The 24073-nt window shown below is 44.1% G+C and overlaps 1 protein-coding gene and 1 pseudogene across 5 annotated transcripts in view; both read right to left on the bottom strand.

Moving 5' to 3' along the window:
* Window positions 1–134: 134 nt before the first annotated feature.
* Window positions 135–9151, bottom strand: LOC115206831 (transmembrane protease serine 2-like; annotated as a pseudogene).
* A 304-nt stretch (window positions 9152–9455) lies between these two features.
* Window positions 9456–24073, bottom strand: part of atm (ATM serine/threonine kinase) — a 45721-nt gene continuing 31103 nt past the window's right edge. For 3 of the 5 annotated variants that reach the window (XM_029773335.1, XM_029773336.1, XM_029773338.1), the window contains 23 exons: window positions 23941–24029; window positions 23750–23852; window positions 23489–23637; window positions 23121–23225; window positions 22896–23015; window positions 22110–22344; window positions 19648–19815; window positions 19409–19528; window positions 18029–18246; window positions 17608–17815; window positions 17281–17406; window positions 17023–17163; window positions 16720–16858; window positions 16095–16177; window positions 15748–15888; window positions 15012–15128; window positions 13881–14030; window positions 13619–13784; window positions 13407–13493; window positions 13186–13300; window positions 13009–13072; window positions 12741–12889; window positions 9456–10015 (listed from right to left, as the gene is read on the bottom strand). In XM_029773335.1, the coding sequence (XP_029629195.1) occupies window positions 9832–10015; window positions 12741–12889; window positions 13009–13072; window positions 13186–13300; window positions 13407–13493; window positions 13619–13784; window positions 13881–14030; window positions 15012–15128; window positions 15748–15888; window positions 16095–16177; window positions 16720–16858; window positions 17023–17163; window positions 17281–17406; window positions 17608–17815; window positions 18029–18246; window positions 19409–19528; window positions 19648–19815; window positions 22110–22344; window positions 22896–23015; window positions 23121–23225; window positions 23489–23637; window positions 23750–23852; window positions 23941–24029 (3177 nt within the window). In that variant the 3' untranslated portion in view covers window positions 9456–9831. Of the gene's footprint in view, window positions 10016–12740; window positions 12890–13008; window positions 13073–13185; window positions 13301–13406; window positions 13494–13618; window positions 13785–13880; window positions 14031–15011; window positions 15129–15747; window positions 15889–16094; window positions 16178–16719; window positions 16859–17022; window positions 17164–17280; window positions 17407–17607; window positions 17816–18028; window positions 18247–19408; window positions 19529–19647; window positions 19816–22109; window positions 22345–22895; window positions 23016–23120; window positions 23226–23488; window positions 23638–23749; window positions 23853–23940; window positions 24062–24073 lie in introns of those variants that run through there. The other 2 variants (XM_029773337.1, XR_003880795.1) reach the window with 2 other exon arrangements.

Genomic DNA, 24073 nt, shown 5'->3' with positions numbered 1-24073 from the left:
GTGCAGGTTCACTTTCTCTAATCTTGAGCTCAAGAGGAACTACCAAGAGCACTCAAGCACCATCTGGTGGTCAAATGTGGAACATAAATGTAATGACTTTTCAAACTGTACAGTATATATTACACAAAACAGTATCAGGATGTAGAAGTAGTAATTTAATGAATACATACGAGGACAAATTCAATATGTAGCATAAATGAAGGTTGTGTTGGTTATAGCATCGGAATTTCTGATGACACACTGTACGTACAAAACGTAGACATCTCTTTCTGGCTTTTCTATTCAGAAGAAAATAATGCTTCCACCAATAATTTCTCAGTTTTCATCTTTATTTCTGCAAAACCAAACACACCATAGTTACAACTTCCCATTATTAAAAAGTGTATGCATGTAAATCACAACAATGGATTTAATGGTTTCTTATACCTGCATTTGCTCATAGATCCAGCCTAGGAAGAAGGCGACGTTTCCATAGACGCCTGGTTTGTTCCTCTGGGCACAGACATCTCCCCAGCTTGTGTCCCCTACCAGCCACCATACTGAGTCCTTCTCTGTCACAAGCGGGCCACCACTGTATCCCTTGGAGATAGAGTCCATGTCACATTTAAGGAATGGTACCATACACAATCCAAGAGTCTTAGAGGGTTTCTTCTATTTATATGCTATTAACTGCAGTTTCATTGAGCTTGTTGTTCTGAAACTGAATAAGCAGTATTGATGTATTATAGGCCATTCTATCACGTAATGTGCTAGTGGACATACACTACACTCACTTAACTGGCTAAAGGCACAGTATATAATGGAGGTTTTGTTTGACCAAGGTCAGAGAGCATGTTACATAAAGGCATGAAAATCCTCTGTATGATCACCCTTGATGTCACTGCTATGTTTGTACAGGATAAGTGGAATTGTATGATTGAATGATTCCACTGGTATGATACTCTTTTGTTTGACTTTTATAGAAACAGAACAAAGGTACATTGCTGAGGCAGTGTGAAAGCCTTATCCAACTGTCTTTAAACATCTTGTTTATAAGTTAAGATGTTCTTAAATCAGAATGTCGCCATGAATGACCAGAGCAAGTGATCAAATGAAACATCATTTAGGCTCCTCATACTGTAGACTGCAGATACCTTCATGATATAATAGATAAATCGATTCTTTATTTTTCTTAACCTTCAAATATATTTTGTCATTCAGAGTAAACAGAATTTGAGTGGGTCTCTAAGTTTTTCTAAAAACCCTTAATCGGACCAGTAAAAACTCTGGACATATAGGGACCAGACCTGTTTGTTCCATCATTCCACTCCTGGCATATGACAAGGAGGGCAAGGAGGGCAAGGAGTGGAATGACCGCACAACCAGGTCTGGTACCCAGGCTAATAGGGACCTATGAGGCACAGTGGGTCAGCTATCTTTTACCTGGCATGAGTCCACTCCTACCTCCAGCCTGCCGGCACATTTCATATCCTGTGTGATCTTCCCATTGTAGACAGAGGAGCTGTTAGAGATGGTCCTGTCTATCAGTGACACCTCCGCTTCCATCAAAGAGCTTGAGCCTGAGCCTGGGACAGACAGGTGAACACATTGAACATCTCCCTTCATCATACTCAAAAGAACAGAGCTACAAAATATCTAATGGCTTCTGATTGTATTGATGTGTAGGGTATTTATTTTGACACCAACTGGGTTGGTAATATGCTGTTACTCAACACCATGTCATGTGCTGTACATCTTTTCTTAGTCAATAAAAAAATATAAAAAATAAATTATATATATTCAGTTGAAGTCGGAAGTCTACATACACTTAGGTTGGAGTTATTAAAACTCATTTTTCAACCACTCCACAAATCTCTTGTAAACAAACTATAGTTCTGGCAAGTCAGTTAGGACATCTACTTTGTGCATGACACAAGTAATTTTTCCAACAATTGTTTACAGACTGATTATTTCACTTACAATTCACTGTATCACAATTCCAGTGGGTCAGAAGTTTACATACACTAAGTTCACTGTGCCTTTAAACAGCTTGGAAAATTCCAGAAAATGATGTCATGGCTTTTGAAGCTTCTGATAGGCTAATTGACATCATTTGAGTCAATTAGAGGTGTACCCGTGGATCTATTTCAACGCCTACCTTCAAACTCAGTGCCTCTTTGCTTGCCATTATGGGAAAATCAAAAGAAATCAGCCAAGACCTCAGAAAAGAATTGTAGACCTCCACAAGTCTGGTTCATCCTTGGGAGCAATTTCCAAACGCCTGAAGGTACCACGTTCATCGGTACAAACAATAGTACACAAGTATAAACACCATGGGACCACGCAGCCGTCATACCGCTCAGGAAGTTGTTTGGAGGAAAAAGGGGGAGGCTTGCAAGCCGAAGAACACCATCCCAACCGTGAAGCACGGGGGTGGCAGCATCATGTTGTGGGGGTGCTTTGCTGCAGGAGGGACTGGTGCACTTCACAAAATAGATGTCATAATGAGGATGGAAAATTATGGGGATAAATTGAAGCAACATCTCAAGACTTCAGTCAGGATGTTAAAGCTTGGTCGCAAATGGGTCTTCCAAATGGACAATGACCCCAAGCATATTTCCAAAGTTGTGGCAAAATGGCTTAAGGACAACAACGTCAAGGTATTGGAGTGGCCATAACAAAGCCCTGACCTCAATCCTATAGAACATTTGTGGGCAGAAATGAAAAAGTGTGTGCGAGCAAGGAGGCCTAGAAACCTGACTCAGTTACACCAGCTCTGTCAGGAGGAATGGGCCAAACTTCACCCAACTTATTGTGGGAAGCTTGTGGAAGGCTACCCGAAATGTTTGACCCAAGTTAAACAATTTAAAAGACAATGCTACCAAATACTAATTGAGTGTATATAAACTTCTGAAGAACTGGGAATGCAATGAAAGAAATAAAAGCTGAAATAAATAATTCTCTCTACTATTATTCTGACATTTCACATTCTTAAAATAAAGTGGTGATCCTAACTGATCTAAGACAGGGAATTTTTACAAGGATGGATTAAATGTCAGGAATTGTGAAAAACTGAGTTTAAATGTATTTGGCTAAGGTGTATGTAAACTTCCGACTTCAACTATATAAATATATATATATATATATATAAGTATATTCTCATGATATTGCATAAAATATGACTTACCACTAGAAACTGTGCTGCCAAACCCTGAAATCCAGAATGTCTGGGGAGCAGTGAAGTCCAGCCTGACATTGGGCAAACACACAGGCCTTATTTGATCTCCATAGGAAAGAAAGCATAGTAAAGAATTTCTGTGCTATGAGCTTAGCCATGAGAAAAATATTAACTGCATGAAGTGCTGAAATAGTCTGCTGAGAAGGGAGAACAACAAGAGAATGTAAGTTCTACCATTAATCTGCAACGGTTTAATGAGTCTAATGAGGGCGATGCCATTATTCCCCGTCTCTGTGTTGTAATCATGGGTGACAATGTGGCTCACTGAAGAACGGCCATGGCTGAAGTGTGTAGATATTTGATTCCCAAATCCTGCATGTACTGTCCAGTCTTCAGGGCAAGAGCGACTGAAATTAAAGACAGCTGAACTAGTCAATTTAACCAGGATGCCACAGATTCAAAAGAATACGCTCAGAAGTGGACTGTGCTGGACTTACCCAATGATATACACTACCGGTCAAAAGTTTTAGAACAAAATACATTTGAAAAATAGGGGTGAAATTCACACAGTTTAATGTCTTAATGTACTCTGAAATTAAAGCATAGAACAAATAAACAATTGGAGACAAAATAAATCATGGAATCATTTTGTTTAACAAAATTGAGCCTACATTTTTGACTCATCAAAGTAGCCACCTTTTGCAGACATAACAGCCGAACACAGTCGTGGCATTCTTTCTACTATGGAAATCAAATATTGTTCGGGAAAGTTCTTCCCAACAAATGCGTTGCACTTGTAGGTTGCTTTGCTTTCACCCTTCTGCCCCGTTCATCCCAAACCATCTCAATGGGGGTTAAGTCTGGAGACTGTGCTGGCCATTCCACGATTTGAAGCCTACCGTCTTGTTTTTTTCTTCTAAGGTAGTTCTGACATAGCCTGGAGGTATGTTCTGGGTCATTATCTTGCTGTAGGATGAACCCCATAGCCTGGAGGTATGTTCTGGGTCATCATCTTGCTGTAGGATGAACCCCATAGCCTGGAGGTATGTTCTGGGTCATCATCTTGCTGTAGGGTGAACCCCATAGCCTGGAGGTATGTTCTGGGTCATCATCTTGCTGTAGGATGAACCCCATAGCCTGGAGGTATGTTCTGGGTCATCATCTTGCTGTAGGGTGAACCCCATAGCCTGGAGGTATGTTCTGGGTCATCATCTTGCTGTAGGGTGAACCCCATAGCCTGGAGGTATGTTCTAGGTCATCATCTTGCTGTAGGATGACCCCATAGCCTGGAGGTATGTTCTGGGTCATCATCTTGCTGTAGGATGAACTCCTGACCAACTAGGCGTACACCAGAGGGTATTGCAAGTCGCCGTCTCTGGATCCAGCAAAAGAGCCCCAGACCATCACGCTTCCTCCTCCATGTTTGACAGATGTCACACACTGAGGAACCATCCTTTCGCCTACTGAACGGCGCACAAAAACCCTGCGTCAAATGTTGATTTGTCGGTCCATAAGACCTTCTTCCAGTCTTCAGTAGTCCACTGGCAGTGCTTCGTGGCCCAGGCAAGCATTTTTCTTATTTTGCCATCTTAGCAATGGCTTTCTTACTGCCACTCGACCTGTCCAACCTGCAGCTCGAAGTCTTCTCTTCACTGTTTAAAAAAAATATATATATATTTTACCTTTATTTAACTAGGCAAGTCAGTTAAGAACAAATTCTTATTTTCAATGATGGCCTAGGAACAGTGGGTTAACTGCCTTGTTCAGGGGCAGAACGACAGATTTCTACCTTGTCAGCTCGGGGATTCGAGCTTGCAACCTTTCGGTTACTAGTCCAATGCTCTAACCACTAGGCTAAACTGAGACTTGCTTACTTCAACCAGTGTTAAGCTGTACTTGAAGCTGTTGTCCTGTGAGCCGCCTATCACGAAAGCTGTTGACTCTCAGAAACTTGTCTTCTGATTCTGTTGTGGTTTTGGGTCTGCTAGACCTCTTCCTGTCAGAGTTTCCTCCATTTTCCAAGTGCCTCTTGATGGTATAGGAAACTGTACTCACTGACACCTTGGCTTTCTTTGCAATTTCTCTAAAGGAAAGACCTACACTTTTAAGGATTATAATGGTCTGTCTTCCTTTGTTAATTGTATTTTTCCTCACCATTATGAGAGCAATATACTACTTCCTGCAGTACAATACTGTCCAAATAATGCTTAAGAGTGTGTAGTAACAGTCTGTTCCAACACTGCTTTTATACAGACAGAGGGTTGGTAAGTAATCAACAAAAGTTGAGACACCTGTAGGAAATGTTAGCATCATCTTTCAAGGCTTAATTTACTTCCATTTCTCCAGAACAGGTGTATGTTGTTAAACATTACTTATTCCCTGAAAAATGCCTTTTCTTATAACTCTGAAATGTACATTATTTTTCAGTTTTTGGTAACCTAAACTCTTTATTTTTTTACCTCTGGCAGTTTACCTTTGTACCATTTCAGGTTATTCACTGGACTTGAACTGTTTATGTTTCAATAAAAACTGGAAAAATGGGGGTGTTCTAAAACTTTTGACCGGTAGTGCATATTTCAATAATATAGTGCACATACTGTACAGTATGTATGTCTATGGACTTACTCCACTACGCAGTGTGCTGCCATCACTATCCAGTATGGGATGATGATGGAACCGTCGCAGACGTGAAAGACCTGGAGGCTGACCTGCCATGGCCCCCAAACTAGCCTCCTGGCCCCCCACTACACGACTCAAATTGGAGACTACTCTGGTACCACAGTCTGGAGACAGAGGTTTATCAGGTGGTAACACTTTACATGAAGTTGCTCTATACCTTATTACTGAGAAAGTTACATAATGACTTACCTATGCACTTCAGGGTTACCCCATTAACACTGGGACAGGTTTCACTGAGGAGAGTAAAAGGAATCACAAAAATACAGATGGTGTTATCAAGAGTTTAACAACATACCGTTGGGAAATGGTATGATATGAAATGTGATTGGCTCACATTTTGTCACTGACGTGCCCTCAAGCTATTTCATCATGGGTGTCACAGGGCTTGACCCAGACTTCAGCATTAAGAATCCACTGGCATTTGTCTTTTGTTGGCCAAATTTAACATATGTGTCTCTGTGAACCCATAGCAAAGAAATTAAATGAATTACCATAACACATGCTCACTGTTTTACATTCACGTTTACGCTTGCTTGACTATCTCACAATGCATATGGGGAAGATTGAATTGTCTATACTATACCAATGGGAATAAAAATATAAAAACGAAATGAATCTGAATCTAGATACAGTATGTCTCACCTGCTGTATCCTAAACGCTGTCAGGATGCCTTCCCATGGTGATCAGCCCATCCATATGAGCACACTGTCCTCCACGATCCAATTGCAGACAAATAGGCTTGCAGAAGAAAACTGGAGCCACACAGCCTCACTGTAGAAAAACAGCCTCACTGTAGAAAAACAAAGAGCACAACACACAATGTTAAGTAAAAGAGCAAAAACAAACATAAGTAGACACACAGTACCTGTACAGTAACATTTCCCAGCCAGGTTTTTGTCAGGGCAGATGACCAGAGGTCTGAATGGATAAAGGTAAAGCATCTGAAAACCTATGTTCAAAGAGTACCTCGTTTGAACCCTTTAGCAAAAAGAAATAAAACAACCTCATACTTACTGTTGTACTTGCCTTTCTTGCACTAACACTAACGCTTCTCTGTTCTTATTAGCTACGGTTTTGCTGATAGCTGCTTTATTAAGAAAAGTTTAACTTACACTCACTGATGTGGTTGCCATACTACCTTAAGTGTAATGCACTGACTGTAAAGTGTTCTGGATTGGAACATCTGCTAAATTACCAAAATGTAATGTAAAAATGGATACTTACAACACTGAGCTTCATCCTGCCCTGCTGGACAGTCTCTTACCCCATCACACCAGACTGCCTGACACAGTGAACATCGCCACATGCAACCCCACGCGCACAGATGGAGGACACTGAAGGGTGAGGTTAAGGATGGTCAGAAGGGAACAAGTTAATTCATCAAATTGAAGTGAATGAAGTGCACTACATGACCAAAAGTATGTGGACATGTGCTCGTTGAACATCTCATTCTAAAATCATGGGCATTAACATTGAGTTGGTCCCCCCTTTGCTGCTATAACAGCCTCCACTCTTCTGGGAAGGCTTTCCACTAGATGTTGGAACATTGTTGTGGGGACTTGCTTCCATTCAGCCACAAGAGCATTAGTGAGGTCGGACACTGATGTTGGGCGATAAGGCCTAGTTCACAGTCTGCATTCCAATTCATCCCAAAGGTGTTTGATGGGGTTCAGGTCAGACCAGTCAAGTTCTTCCACACTAATCGACAAATCATTTCTGTATGGACCTCGTTTTCTGCACAGAGGCATTGTCATGCTGAAACAAGAAAGGGCCTTCCCCAAACTGCTGCCACAAAGTTGGAAGCACAGAATCATCTAGAATTTCATTGTATGCTGTAGTGTTAAAATTTCCCTTCACTGGAACTAAGGGGCCTAGCCCAAACCATGAAAAACAGCCCCAGACCATTATTCCTCCTCCACCAAACTTTACAGTTGGCACTATGCATTGGGGCAAGTAGCGTTCTCCTGGCATCCGTCAAACCCAGATTTGTCAGTCGAACTGCCAGATGGTGAAGCGTGATTCATCACTCCAGAGAACTTGTTTCCACTGCTCCAGAGTCAAATGGCTGCGAGCTTTACACCACTGCCGACGCTTGGCATTGCGCATGGTGATTTTATGCTTGTGTGCGGCTTCTCGGCCATGGAAACCCATTTCATGAAGCTCCCGACGAACAGTTGTTCTGCTGAAGTTCCTTCCAGAGACAGTTTGGAACTCGGTAGTGAGTGTTGCAACCAAGGACAGACGATTTGTACGTGTTTCAGCACTCGGCGGTCCCATTCTGTTAGCTTGTGTGGCCTAACACTTTGAGGCTGAGCTGTTGTTGCTCCTCGACATTTCCACTTCACAATAACGGCACACACAGTTGGCAGGGGCAGCTCTAGCAGGGCAGAAATGTGTTGAACTGACTTATTGGAAAGGTGCAGTGGTGGAAAAAGTACACAATTGTCATACTTGAGTAAACGTAAAGAAACCTTAATAGAAAATGACTCAAGTAAAAGTCACCCAGTAGAAATACTGCTTGAGTAAAAGTTTCTGGATTTAAATCTACTTAAGTATCAAAATTAAATGTAATTGCTAAAATATAATTAAGAATCAAAAGTAAAAGTATAAATCCATTTAACATTCCTTATGCTAAACAAAACAGACAGCACGATTTCCTTGTTTTTTTAAACTTACAGATAGCCAGGGGCACACTCCAACACTCAGGCATTATTTACAAAGCATTTGTGTTTAGTGAGTCTGCCAGATAAGAGGCAGTAGGGATGACCAGGGATGTTGTCTTGATTTGTGTGAATTGGACCATTTTCCTGTCCTGTTAACCATTTGAAATGTAACGAGTACTTTTATTTGTCAGGGAAAATATATGTAGTAAAAAGTACATTCTTTTCTTTAGGAATGTAGTGAAGTAAAAGTAGTCAAAAATATACATAGTAAAGTACAGATCCCCCCCAAAAAACAAATGAAGTAGTACTTTAAAGTATTTTAACTGAAATATTTTATACCACTGTAAAGGTGGCATCCTATGACGGTGCCACACTGAAAGTCACTGAGCTCTTCAGTAAGGCCAGTCTACTGCCAATGTTTGTCTATGGAGATTGCATGTCTATGTGCCCGATTTTATACACCTGTCAGCAACGGGTGTGGCTGAAATAGCCGAATCTACTAATTTGAAGGGGTGTCCACATACTTTTGTATATATAGTGTGTGTTTTAGGGTAGAGGCCAAATGATGAGGGAAAAACACTAATACTTACAGTAGTATCCAAGCAAGATCCCAGCAACCAATAGGAGGAACGCACTGATGACCGTGGTCATTAAGTACTTGATGCGCCTGTCCCTCACACCTGAAACAGGTTAAGGTATATGGACGAATTCCTCTACATTCTACTTCAACATTCTTCTTCAAAGACTACTAAAAAAAGTTGTAAACATTTTTTTTTTTGCTTAATTACAATAACACATTAGTCTGACAGGAAGAGGACCAAATGTATACAGGTAACAAGGTAAAGAGGCAGTGCTATCAGGGGGAGGTGCAGAGCCCAGTTCATGTACAAACTGGTGTAGTTCCTCCGCAGATGGTTTGAGAGGGGATCTCCCGAGTCAATTAAATCTCCTGATCTCCAGAATCAATTATCTCTTTATTATCTTACATGTCAGCTATTTACCATCCAATGGTACAATGAACATATTCAAGAACAATCATTTTTCACTTCAAAAGTGACCAAAAATAATCGAATTCATATATAATCTGACACTTGATACAAAGAATTCAGAGCAACACAAGAAAACAAGTCATTTACATGTTGCATTAGAAACCAAATAATTGATTACAGTCTATTAAATGCAGAAAGTTAAAATATCAGCTGTGATTGATAAGGAAGCACATGGTGCATCAAGTATGTCAAAGCATAAACATTCATTATTCCTACATAGTACTTTGTAGAAAGCGGACTAAGATTGACCCAGGCCCCCTGGTTTCTCCCAGTATGTTAGCCCTAGACCCAGGCCTGCCAGCCGGGGAAGAGGCGGCTGAGATTGTTAGGGTCCATGGCCTGCTGGATGAGGAGGTTGACCTGCCCTCCTACACTGAGCACCCTGCCATCCTCCACCCCCTTCAGCTTCTCCTGCAGGCGCAGCAGCACGCGCTCCGCCACCTTGTTGAAGCTCTGGCTATCACTGCTGAGAGAGAAGAGACAGGATTATGAGCAGCCAATATATGAGATTAAAAATATTTATAGCACAAATGTAAATGACCAACACCAAGCCTTGCCACATGATTTTCTTTAACAAGTCTGACACGAAGGATATACTGCTTTCTCTGGAATGGGCCCAAATCCCCGTCATTTGTGTGAAGAAAAGACGGAGAAAAAGGGGGTGAAGGTCGGGCTGCCTTCTATTGGCCAATGTGCAATCATTGGAAAACAAAATGGATGATATACGATTAAGATTATCCTACCAACGGGACATTAAAAACTGCAATATCTTATGTTTCACCAAGTCGTGGCTGAACAATAATACGGATAATATAGAGCTGGCGGGATTTTCCATGCATCGGCAGAACAGAGAAGCTACGTCGAGGGGCGGCAGTGTGTGTCCATTTGTCAATAACAGCTGGTGGGCGATGTCTAATATTAAAGAAGTCAAGGTATTGCTCGCCTGAGGTAGAGTACCTTATGATAAGCTGTAGACCACACTATCTACCAAGAGAGTTATCATCTATATTATTCGTAGCCGTCTATTTACCACCACAAACCGATGCTGGCACTAAGACCACACTCAACCAACTGTATAAGGCCATAAGAAAACAAGAAAATGCTTGTGGCCGGGGACTTTAATGCAGGCATGTGGTCAGATGACGCAGATGCTACAGGACTGTTTTGCTAGCACAGACTGGAATGTCCAGGATTCATCCAATGGCATTGAGGAGTATGCCACCTCAGTCATCGGCTTCATCAGTAAGTGCATTGACGACGTCGTCCCCACAGTGACCGTATGTACATATCCCAACCAGAAGCCATGGATTACAGGCAACATCCGCATCGAGCAAAAGGCTAGAGCTGCCGCGTTCAAGGAGTGGGACACTAATCCGGATGCTTGTAAGAAATCCCGCTACGCCCTCAGACGAACCATCAAACAGGCAAAGTGTCAATACAGGATTAAGATTGAATCCTACTACACCGGCTCTAACGCTCGTCAGATGTTGCAGGGTTTGAAAACGGACTACAAAGGGAAACCCCACCACGAGCTTCCCAGTGACGGGAGCCTACCAGATGAGCTAAATGCCTTTTATGATCGCTTCGAGGCATGCAACACTGAAGCATGCGTGAGTACACCAGCTGTTCCGGACAACTGTGTAATAACGCTCTCAGTAGCCGATGTGAACAAGACCTTTAAACAGGTCAACATTCACAAAGCCGTGGGGCCAGATGGATTACCAGGACGTGTACTCAAAGCATGCGCGGACCAACTGGCAAGTCTTCACTGACATTTTCAACCTCTCCCTGACCGAGTCTGTAATACCTACATGTTTCTAGCACACCACCATAATCCCTGTGCCCAAGGAAGCAAAGATAACCTGCCTAAATGATTACCACCCCGTAGCACGGTAGCCATGAAGTGCTTTGAAAGACTGGTCAAGGCTCACATCAACAGCATCATCCCGGATACCCTAGACCCACTCCAATTTGCATACCAACCCAACAGATCCACAGATGACGCAATTTCAATCTCACACCTATGTGAGAATGCTGTTCATTGACTACAGCTCAGCGTTCAACACCATAGTGTCCACAAAGCTCATCCCTAAGCTAAGGACCCTGGGACTAAATTACCTCCCTCTGCAACTGGATCCTGGACTTCCTGACGGGCCACCCCAGGTGGTAAGTGTAGGCAACAACACGTCTGCCACGCTGATCCTTAACACTGGGGCTTGTCAGGGGTGTGTGATTAGTCCCCTCCTGTACTCCCTGTTCACCCACGACTGCGTGGTCAAACACGACTCCAATACCATCTTTAAGTTTGCTGACGACAAAACAGTGGTAGGCCTGATTACCGACAACAATGTGACAGCCTATAGGGAGGAGGTCAGAGACCTGGCAGTGTGGTGCCAGGACAGCACCTCTCCCTCACTGTGAGCAGGACAAAGGAGCTGATTGTGGACTACAGGAAAAGGCGGTCCGAACAGGTCCCCATTAACATCGACGGGGCTGTACTGGAGCAGCTCGAGTGTGTGTCCACATCACCAATAAACTATCATGGTCCAAACACACCAAGACAGTCGTGAAGAGGGCAAGACAACACCTTTTCCCCCCTCAGGAGACTGAAAAGACTTGGCATGGATCCCCAGATAGTCACTTTACCCCTACCTACATGTACAAATTACCTCGACTAACCTGTATCCCCGCACATTGACTCTGTACCGGTACCATCTGTATATAGCCTCGTTATTGTTATTTTATTGTGTTACTTTTTATTAGTTTTTACTTTAGTTTATTTGGTAAATATTTTCTTAACTCTTTCTTGAACCGCATTGTTAGTTAAGGGCTTGTAAGTATGTCACAAGTATGTCACAGTGCCTTCCCTGTGGCTCAGTTGGTAGAGCATGGTGTGTGCAACGCCAGGGTTGTGGGTTCGATTCCCACGGGGAGCCAGTACAAAAAAAATATGAAATGTATGCATTCACTACTGTAAGTCGCTCTGGATAAGAGCGTCTGCTAAATGACTAAATTGTAAATGTATGTCACCTGTTTTATTCGGCGCATGTGACAAATAACATTTCATTTGATGTTTCAAAGGCATGTGGAGGGTTTGGTGAATAACATCAGGACTGAGAGTGTGCTCTGTCAGGCATATGATTCCACTTGATGGTATACTAGTTTGGGGGGTTTATAGTACTGAAGAGTACCTGGACTTGGGGTGGGCCTCCAGGATGTCTCCCCCCAGTGTAGAGTTGAGCGTGGCCTGGAGCTCAGCCTGCTCATCATGCTGCTGCTGCAGGTAGAAGGCCTTGAGAGGGTTCATGGTCCAGTCAAACAGAGGGTCGTACAGCAGTACCTACACCACAGGGCAAAGGAATAACAGGAGTTATCACATAAACATGTAATGAACATACCCTCCAAGCTCACATACAGACATTGAGTGAATGTGAACAGTATTTGTGTTTGTGTTTATACCTCTACAATAGTCACCAAGGCCTCTTGAGAACTCCTCATGACCTCCATGGTCTTCTCACAGCATCTGAATGGTAGAAATGAACACGGTAAAAATTATATCCTGATTTTTAAAAAATTGCTTGAATAAAATCCATCCAGATCTATCTGCATTGGGAATGGGTCTTGTTGTCTGCTCACCTTCTGAAAACGCCCTCCACCCCTGTTATGCCCATCCCATCCACAATATCTCTGGAGAGCCTGAAGGGAACAGTCTCAGGAGTTGGGAGAATCTTGCCCTGTTCAAACGCTACACCTGAAGAGAGATAAACGCATTATACCAAATACCTAACCAAAAATGTTCTCAAGACACGTTTCTCAAATGTCAACTCAGACACAGCTATTATGAGTATCCTCCTTACCCAAATCAATATGCACCAGTTCAGCTGTCTGTTCGTCTATAAGGATGTTCTGAATGTGCCTGTCCCCCAGTCCAACAATGTAGCCCACTGAGGAGAACAAACACAGAAACAAAGGAAGAATGTGTTGAAGTACATCAGATGAATAGCCCCAAAAAATTGTGTAGGTATGGTAATGATTGTATTGTGGAGAGCAGAGGTGATGGTGTTTGTACCGATGGAGGAAGTGGCCACACTGCGAGTGTAGGCCAGCCGTTTTTCCAGCCACACTGCCGGGTCCAGGAATCGCTCCATGCAGAAGTACCGGAAGACAGGCTGGAAGTTCTGACACACCTCACTGAAAGCCTGGGTCTTCCCACTGGAACCAAGCCTCTGAGACTCCTACAGTAAAAACAATGTTACTACAAAATTACAGTACAGTACTACACAATTCAGCCATCAAGGGACTAAAAATAAATGAGTAAAAGTGAGACTCACCATCATCTTTTTCCGGCAGGTTATGCTGGTCCAGTCTTGGGGGCAGAAGCGTGTGTGAGCACCCTTTTGGGGGTCTATGAGGAAATCCCCTATAGGGATGGTCCCCGAGCACCACTCTAGAACCCCACTACGCTTGGAGAAGGGCACCACCTGGGGGCAGAGACAGGGGCCTCAATCACTCCAATCCACCAAAATTGATAACAGCTCCTTAAGAATATTTGTGTCACATTTATTTTTACATATAACATAACAATGATATAATGAGGAATAGTCAACTGAGTCATTTAACAGAAGCTCGTCTCTTGTGGATCTATGTCTGTGAAATGTTAAGTTGTCTATTGTGTAAGAAGATTTTTTTAAAAATAAAATCGTACCCCCCTCCCAAAACAGAAACTCCTCTACAGAGCAATTTACAGTACCGGCAAATGTACCGTAATTTCCGGACTATAAGCCGCTACTTTTTTCCCAGGCTTTGAACCTCGCGGCTTAAATAATGACGCGGCTAATATATGGATTTTTCCCGCTTTCAAATAATAATAAAAAAAACAAACACATTATGTGACGTGCTCAGTTTTTTGTCGGCATGAAGCTTTCATTAGACCAATGAAATTGCCGAACGGGTTAAGGTCAAACAACTTTTTTGTTTACTGTTTAGATTAAATCGAGCGCTCTCAAACTTCCCATCATTCGGATTACGGTAGTCATTTTGTCACCCTCATCATGGCAAAGACACAGAGAAATGCATATGATGCAGCTTTCAAGTTGAAGGCGATTGATCTGGCTGTTGGAAAAGGAAATAGAGCTGCTGCACGGGAGGTTGGTCTGGAGCAATGACTTTCTTGGTAGGCTATTGTTTCCTGCAAATTTTTTATTTTTTGTTACAAGCCGTGTTTCGTTAAAGCCTATTTATTTTTGTTACAAGCCGTGTTTCGTTAAAGCCTGTGTAAAGTTGATTTGTTTCAATGTACCGGTAGGCACCTGCGGCTTATAGACATGTGCGGCTTATTTATGTTCAAAATAATATATATTTTTTTTAATTCAGTGGGTGCGGCTTATATTCAGGTGCGCTCAATAGTCCGGAAATTACGGTATTTAAATAAGTTGAGCTGTGAGACTGGGGCAGTGAGTGACCTTGTAGCGTCGGATGTTGAGTTTCCTCTTGCGTGTCTCGGTGTTGCGCTGCAGCAGCATAGAACACATGTGGAACACCTGCTGCATCACAGCATCCTGCCGCAGGTCATCCTGGCCCTGAGGATACAGAGGGGCAAAGGTCACAGGGGGTAACAAACTACATAATATCAAAATAAAACACTACACCGGAACTGACCAATTCTCTATAGGGTTTGTGTGATGGGTGTACTCCCACATGCTATGTGCTATGTTGAGTGAATTTACCCCCCAAAAAATGGCAGAAAATGGTCTAATATACCAAATCTTTTTTTTTCAGGACCATCAGGTAAGAAATTCAAGAAGGATTCCTTCTTGGCATTTCCCATGAGCTAATTTCTTATTTCATCATGAAACTCCAACATCTTAACTGTGCATTTATTAGACGGAGTGACAAGCTTTCCAGCAAATAAACAAAACGTGAACAGTTCCTTAAAGAATGCACTCATGATGAACACAGCATTGGAGAGTTCATTTTGTTAGACTAGAAACATAGGGGATCAATAATTACCCTCAGGCCAACATGGAAAATAACTGAACCCACAACAGAACCTCAAGTCCTCTATTGTCTTTAACAAGGCAGTGGATTTCCCTTCAAAGGGTCGGGAATGCTTTGAATTGCATTGAACACACAGTTTACTCACAAAATGACTTGCAGGGGGACCAGCGATATAAATATATGGTTCACAGTTTATCTCACCTTGACCAGTTGTCGTCTGCTCTTCCCGTCTGATCCCACACACTCAATGATCTTGGGCAGATTGACCCCTCCGGCCAGGTGAAAGTGAGGCTTGAAGGACTTGATGGTCACCAGGTTGTCATATTTACCCGAGGGGTCCACCTGTTACACAGAGACCAATATGGAAACAAGTCCTTCTTACATCCCTTTTCAAAGCACGCCATGGGTGTGACATGGTATATACATACATTACAGTGCAAATACTATACAAACTGGCTGCAAAACATCCTATTGCATAACAACAACAAAAACGTATGTCAGGTGATAGACTAGTGAGGGATCCACAGATGATCAAACCCATCCTCTACCTTGATCTCCATTGTAGGAATGATGACATCATCTAGGTTCTTTATCTGCATGATGGGCTGGTCAGAGGGGATGAGGATGGCTTCTACAGAGGAACACAAGGTACCGTTACTTCACAAACACATTAGCATGTTGTAAAAACTCAGTAGTCATTCATGAAGGTGGTTATGTTTTTTTATTTAGGTAAGTTGACTGAGAAAATATTCTAAATTTACAGCAACGACCTGGGGAATAGTTACAGGGGAGAGGAGGGGGGATGAATGAGCCAATTGGAAGCAGGGAATGATTACAAGCTCCATGACGGTATGAGGGCCAGGACACCGGGGTTAACACCCCTACTCTTTCCATAAGTGCCATGGGATCTTTTAGTGACCATAGAGTCAGGACACCCGTTTAATGTCTCATCCAAACTACACAGGGCAATGTTCCCAATCACTGCCCTGGGATCTTTTTTTAGACCAGAGGAAAGAGTACCTCCTACTGGCCCTCCAACACCACTTCCAGCAGCATCTGGTCTCCCATCCAGGGAGCGACCAGGATCAACGCTGCTTCAGAGGCAAGTCAGCAGTGGGATGTAGGGTGACATGCTTTGTTCAGTGCTGTAAGGAGTGTGCCATTGTCACTCACTTTTCTCTGTCTTGTGTCGACTGGCGTCCATGTAGGCCAGAGTGATGTAGGCATCACAGAGGACCTCTATGCCTCTGATCATCTGGGCTCTCTTCTTCCTGATCTTGTTCATTATCCTCTGGGACACCTCTGACCGCTCCTACAAGACATCACATCTTTCCTTCATTCTCACGCGACACACACTAAAAACAAACTCAGTTCCTAAGAGAATTCCAACAAGACAGTAACAGGTCATGCACACAGTAAAGAGACCCAGTTCCCTCTTTCTTTTATTGGCAGTGTTTAGCGAGGTGTTGGGCCTACCAGGTCCAGTTGGGAGGAATGGCGCGGGGTGCTCTTGGACAGGCGGCTGCGGGAGAGGCTCTCGTCCTTGTTAGCGTTGACCAGAGCCAGGATGATGAAGAGGGTGTGGTGAGGGTGCTCCAGACACGACAGGAAGATCAGCTGGGATGGATGGATGGATGAACGGATGGATGGATAGATGGAAACATGCTAAGCTGAGGAACAACTCTATAGTTCAAACAGACTTCTGTTGCCTATTGAAACATATTGAAGTCTCACCTCATTGAGAACACCATGGAAGCCCACATCCTCTGCCACTGTAGCAGACATTTTGGTCCCCATGCGGGCAGCCAGCTGGTACATGAGAGGCAGAAACTTATAGGACGGGATCCTGTTCACACCTCCCTGAAGCACAAGAAATAGTCAACAAATTGTAGTTTCTCTCATCTGAATGGGAAGACACACTAATGCCAGGTAGCCTGGGATCCAAACAGAGAGATTTCAGTTTGGAATGGAGCCCAGACTAAACAAATAGTGCAACAATCAATCTTGTATCAATGTAGTGAGTGTTTGGTGATGTTAGTTAGTGTGATATCACCAGCTCACCTTCATCATGTCGTTGACTGCCTTGACGTCAGCGTTCTCCAGCCACAGTGAGGCCAGGCGGAACACCCAGGTGTCGTGCTCCTCACCCTGCTCCAGACAATGGATGTAGTTCTCCACAGCCTTACACAGGAACCTCCTTCTGTCAGCCTGCAGGTTGGACAGAGCCCTCTCATCCAGCTCCAACTCCCTCCGCACCTTCTCTGTGTACCTGGGAGAGACAGCGAGTTGGAATATCACACACACTAGGTATTGAGCAGAGAGGACAGTGGAAAATAAAATCTTCACACAGCCCGGAGGAGGCCAACTCTCTTTCAGCATGTCACCTACACTCAGCCGGTGTAGAACCTGCATAAAACAAGCCGATTCAAAACCACACAAGGTTAACAGTGCTCTCATTCTCTGCTGTGAGTTTGTGTCTGACCTGTTGGTGCCGACCTTGCGCTCCCTCATCAAGTCCACCTCCTCCTTGGCCTTCACCAGCAGAGCCTGTTTGTTCTCAAACTCAGATGACTTCATGTAGTTATGAATGCCCTGGTACTGGGCATCTGAGAACCTGGCCAGGGACAGGAAGGCCTGTGTCCTCTGGCTCTGCAGCTTGGTGTCTGAACCTATCGCATGGCCCTCGATCACCTCCACTGCCTACAGGAGGTCAAACACACAGACACACACAGACCCAGACAGTCAGTCTCACACACACACACACACACACACACACACACACACACACACACACACACACAGACAGACAGACCCACAGTCTCACACACACACACACACACACACACACACACACACACACACACAGACAGACCCAGACAGTCAGACAGACCCAGACAGTCACACACACCCAGACAGTCACACAGACAGACAGACACACACACACACACACACAGACAGACCCAGACAGTCACACACAGACAGACCCAGACAGACCCAGACAGTCACACAGACAGACCCAGACAGTCACACACACACAGACAGACAGACCCAGACAGTCACACACACACAGACAGACAGACCCAGACAGTCACACACACACAGACAGACAGACCCAGACAGTCACACACACACAGACAGACCCAGACAGTCACACACACACACACACACACACACACACACACACACACAGACCCAGACAGTCACACACACACACACAGACCCAGACAGTCACACACACACACACACCCAGACAGTCACACACACAGACAGACCCACAGTCACACACACACACACACCAGACAGTCACACACACACAGACAGACCCACAGTCACACACACAGACAGACCCAGACAGTCAGACAGACCCAGACAGTCACACACACCCAGACAGTCACACAGACACACACACACACACACACAGACAGACCCAGACAGTCACACACACAGACAGACCCAGACAGTCACACACACACACACAGACAGACCCAGACAGTCACACACACACACACACACAGACAGACCCAGACAGTCACACACACACACAGACAGACCCAGACAGTCACACACACACACACACACACACACACACACACACAGACCCAGACAGTCACACACACACACACACACAGACCCTGACAGTCACACACACACACACACACACCCCCCCCAGACGGTCACACACACACACACACACACACACACACACACACACACACACACACACACACACACACACACACACACACACAGACCCAGACAGTCACAGAAAGACCCAGACAGTCACAGACAGACCCAGACAGTCACACACTATAGATCAACTGTGCCCAAGGAGTGGATTATACTATATGGGCCTTAGTTTTACCCTCTCCAGGTACTTCTCCAGGATGACCCCAGGGCTCTCCAGGCACGTCTCTGCCAGCCAGTTCCCACACAGCCTCAGGCACTCCGTGAACACCGGCACCAGGGCAGGGTTAAACAAAACCTGGCCAAGACAGAGGAACAAAATTAAGCTCTAGTTATAGGCCGAGAGTTTTTCCCTGGTCAACAAAAACTCCTGTCCCCAAGACTGAGTAGTTAACATGTAGACTGACTCCCACTGACCTGCTCCTCCAGAGTGTGGATCATCTGTCTCAGTAGCCCCAGAGCAAGACCCTGCTCTCCCTTCGCCCAAAACACCTGGGCCTCCTCCAGCTGCCATGACGACGCTGTGGAGCCCCGCCCCCCTCCTCCGCCATGCTGCTTCATCTGGAAAACCGCCCGCTCTGCCAGCTGGGGAGGGGTGAGGACGGCACAGGGGTGAAAAGGGCACAGCGGTAAGACGGGCACAGGGGTGAGGGGGGGCACTATACATTCACTCACACATAGAGACCAATATAGTCACTCACATAGAGGTATAGAGTACAGTGAGTGAGGGTAGGTAACAACATCTCCACCCCGCTGATCCTCAAAACTGGGGCCCCACAAGGGTGCGTTCTCAGCCCCCTCCTGTACTCCCTGTTCACCCATGACTGTGTGGCCATGCACGCCTCCAATTCAATTATCAAGTTTGCAGACAACACTACAGTGGTAGGCTTTATTACCAACAACGACGAGACACCCTACAGGGAGGAGGTGAGGGCCCTCGGAGTGTGGTGTCAGGAAAACAACCTCTCACTCAACGTCAACAAAACAAAGGAGATGATCGTGGACTTCAGGAAGCAGCAGAGGGAGCACCCCCCTATTCACATCGACGGGACAGTAGTGGAGAGGGTAGAAAGTTAAGTTCATCGGCGTACACATCACGGACAAACTGAAATGGTCCACCCACACAGACAGCATGGTGAAGAAGGCACAGCAGCGCCTCTTCAACCTCAGGAGGCTGAAGAAATTTGGCTTGTCATCTAAAACACTCACAAACTTTTACAGATGCACAATCGAGAGCATCCTGTCGGGCTGTATCACCGCCTGGTACGGCAACTGCACCGCCCTCAACCGCAAGGCTCTCCAGAGGGTAGTGAGGTCTGCACAACGCATCACCGGGTGCAAACTATCTGCCCTCCAGGACACCTACAGCACCCGATGTCACAGCAAGGCCAAAAAGATCATCAAGGACATCAACCACCCGAGCCACTGCCTGTTCACCCCGCTATCATCCAGAAGGCGAGGTCAGTACTGGTGCATCAAAGCTGGAACCGAGAGACTGAAAAACAGCTTCTATCTCAAGGCCATCACACTGTTAAACAGCCATCACTAACACTGAGTGGCTGCTGCCAACATACTGACTCAACTCAAGCCACTTTAATAATGGAAAAATTGATGTAATAAATGTATCACTAGCCACTTTAAACAATGCCACTTTTATATGTTTACATACCCTACATTACTCAACTCATATGTATATACTGTACTCTATACCATCTACTGCATCTTGTCATCTTGATGTAATGTATCGCTAACCACTTTAAACAATGCCACTTTTATATGTTTACATATCCTACATTACTCATCTCATATGTATATACTGTACTCTATACCATCTACTGCATCTTGTCATCTTGATGTAATGTATCGCTAACCACTTTAAACAATGCCACTTTTATATGTTTACATATCCTACATTACTCATCTCATATGTATATACTGTACTCTATACCATCTACTGCATCTTGTCATCTTGATGTAATGTATCGCTAACCACTTTAAACAATTCCATTTCATATAATGTTTACATACCCTACATTACTCATCTCATATGTATATACTGTACTCTATACCATCCACTGCATCTTGTCATCTTGATGTAATGTATCACTAGCCACTTTAAACAATGCCACTTTTATATGTTTACATACCCTACATTACTCAACTCATATGTATATACTGTACTCTATACCATCTACTGCATCTTGTCATCTTGATGTAATGTATCGCTAACCACTTTAAACAATGCCACTTTTATATGTTTACATATCCTACATTACTCATCTCATATGTATATACTGTACTCTATACCATCCACTGCATCTTGTCATCTTGATGTAATGTATCGCTAACCACTTTAAACAATGCCACTTTTATATGTTTACATATCCTACATTACTCATCTTATATGTATATTCTGTACTCTATACCATCCACTGCATCTTGCCTATGCCGTTCTATACCATCACTCATTCATATATTTTTTTTGTACATATTCTTATTAATTCCTTTACACTTGTGTGTATAAGGTAATTGTTGTGAAATTGTTAGGTTAGATTACTCGTTGGATATTACGGCATTGTCGGAACTAGAAGCACAAGCATTTCACTACACTCGCATTAACATCTGCTAACCATGTGTATGTGACAAATACAATTTGATTTTGATTTGATATAGTCACTCACATAGAGACCAATGCAAATGCATGTTGTGCTGCACTATTTAAGAGAACATACGGGTAAATGGGTCAGGAGTGCTGTGTGAATCCAGACCAAAACAAACCCGTTACGTGTGGAGTAGACACACTATACATGTGGAACACACTATATAAACCCTGTACATGTATGAAACACCCCCACAGCGAGTGCTGAGCTCCAGTCTACCTGTGTGTTTCCTGCGGCGCGGGCCAGTTGGCAGAGCTCCATGAGGTGGGAGGTGAGGAAAGTGCTGAGGTACTTGTTCTTTTCAGGGTCTCTCTCCTGGGAGATTAGGGTCTCCTGGGCCACGGAGCGCAGGGCCAGGATGGGCTCCACCAGCGTAAAGTCACTGTCCACCAGCAGCTGGGAGTGCTGCTGCCAATGGGAACACACCTCGGCCAGGCCTACCTCGGTCAGGGGCCTGCCACAGGCCAGGGGAAATATAAGTTACATGACTTGTATTACCTAAGAGATTGAAGTATCAAAACCCTGCACTCTCTAAAAAATCTGATCATGTGTTTTTTGTATGTTTTTTTATAAATAATAATTGAAAGAGGGAGGAGCCTACAAGTCCCTTTGTTTTTGTTTTTTTTAATCTTTATTTAACCAGGAAAAGCCCATTGAGACCCAGAGTCTCTTTTTCAAGGGAAACCTGGCCAAGAAGGCAGCAACTATCAGTACATTACATCATTAAAACATACAACAATACAACATGATCCTGCCTAAAAAAAAGCATTTACACTCCTCCATAACAGTCTCCCTCGTTCTTTTCGTTTACCTTTTAAACCATCATATTGTTTTGTATTTTTTTCCCTTGTGTGCAAATAAAACAACATCTCTAGGTTTGTGGATGTGCATTGTGTTGAGGTATGAGGCACAGTGGGTTTCAAATCAAATATAAAATACACTATTTCTACACTGTATAGATATTTGAAATTAGCGATGTTGATATGTTGGGAAGGAAGATCATACTTGGAGAAGAGTTGTCGGATGCTCTCTAGCTCACTGATCCTCTGGAGGTTCCGTAGAGCAGGGTAGAGAGAGGACACTGCCTCCAGACTGCCTCTGCACAGTTCCTCCACCTCATTGCCCCTGATGCCACACACAATTCATTTCAATGAGTATAGTTGTTTGTGTAGTGAAATTTTGATGGCTGAGAGATAGTTGTTGATTTCCATGAGGGAAACCTTGTTTTACCTGGCATATTTAAGAGTTTGATCGAATGTGGAAAATTCTTTGTCTCTCAAAGCCTGCAGGGAGCAGAACACTGACTCGTTGAAGCCAGGGTTCAATTTCTCATTCCTGAAACAAGCAAGAAGGCAAGACACCAAGGGCACATGTCAATCCATTTAGCAATATTTTCTTCACCTTCTAAAATACCATCTGAGGAACCCTTACTCACTCACCTCTCTGATAGGCCACAGTCCTGAGGCCCCTCTCACTCACCTGTCTGATAAGTCACAGTCCTGAGGCCCCTCTCACTCACCTGTCTGATAAGTCACAGTCCTGAGGCCCCTCTCACTCACCTGTCTGATAAGTCACAACTCGAGGCCCTTTCCACTCACCTCTCTGATAGGTCACAGTCCCACTGCATGTTCCTCCAGGCAGCCTGAAACCTGAGCTCCCTTAGCTCCGCCCCCCACTCCACCCCCTCACTCTCCAGACCCTGCAGGTAGGTGGCCAGGATACTGCTCAGACCAATGTTCTGCAGACCCTGAGGGACCATTGGACAAGCAGCATTAGGTTTTGTCATCTGTCACCAACAATGGTTTACACAGACAGACAGAGACGATACAGATTTGGAGTTCAAACAAGTTTCTGCTTACCTCCACAATGCCCACTTGCCGTGTGCCATCAGGAAGATTGGAGTGGAGGTCGTAGGAGGTCAGAGCCTTTCCCCACATCGCCTCATGCTCATAGGTCCGAATCCTACAAAACAGACACACAAAAAGAGAATTCTCAGCTAACAAAACTTTGAATATCCAAGATAGAACAAAAGTAGGATAACAAAGTTCACCTGGTGAGAGCGCTGGTCATCTTCCCACCTCCACACCCATACAGACTGTCTGGCTCCCCAATACTACGATACACCTCAATCAGTAGGTCCTAAGACATGGTAAAGAAATGACAGTACAGAGCTATGCATTGGA

The sequence above is a fragment of the Salmo trutta genome, chromosome 13 (assembly GCF_901001165.1).
Source record: "Salmo trutta chromosome 13, fSalTru1.1, whole genome shotgun sequence".
NCBI classification, from domain to species: domain Eukaryota; kingdom Metazoa; phylum Chordata; class Actinopteri; order Salmoniformes; family Salmonidae; genus Salmo; species Salmo trutta.
Note: the sequence above shows the minus strand (reverse complement) of the source record. Positions and strands in the feature narration are given on the sequence as shown.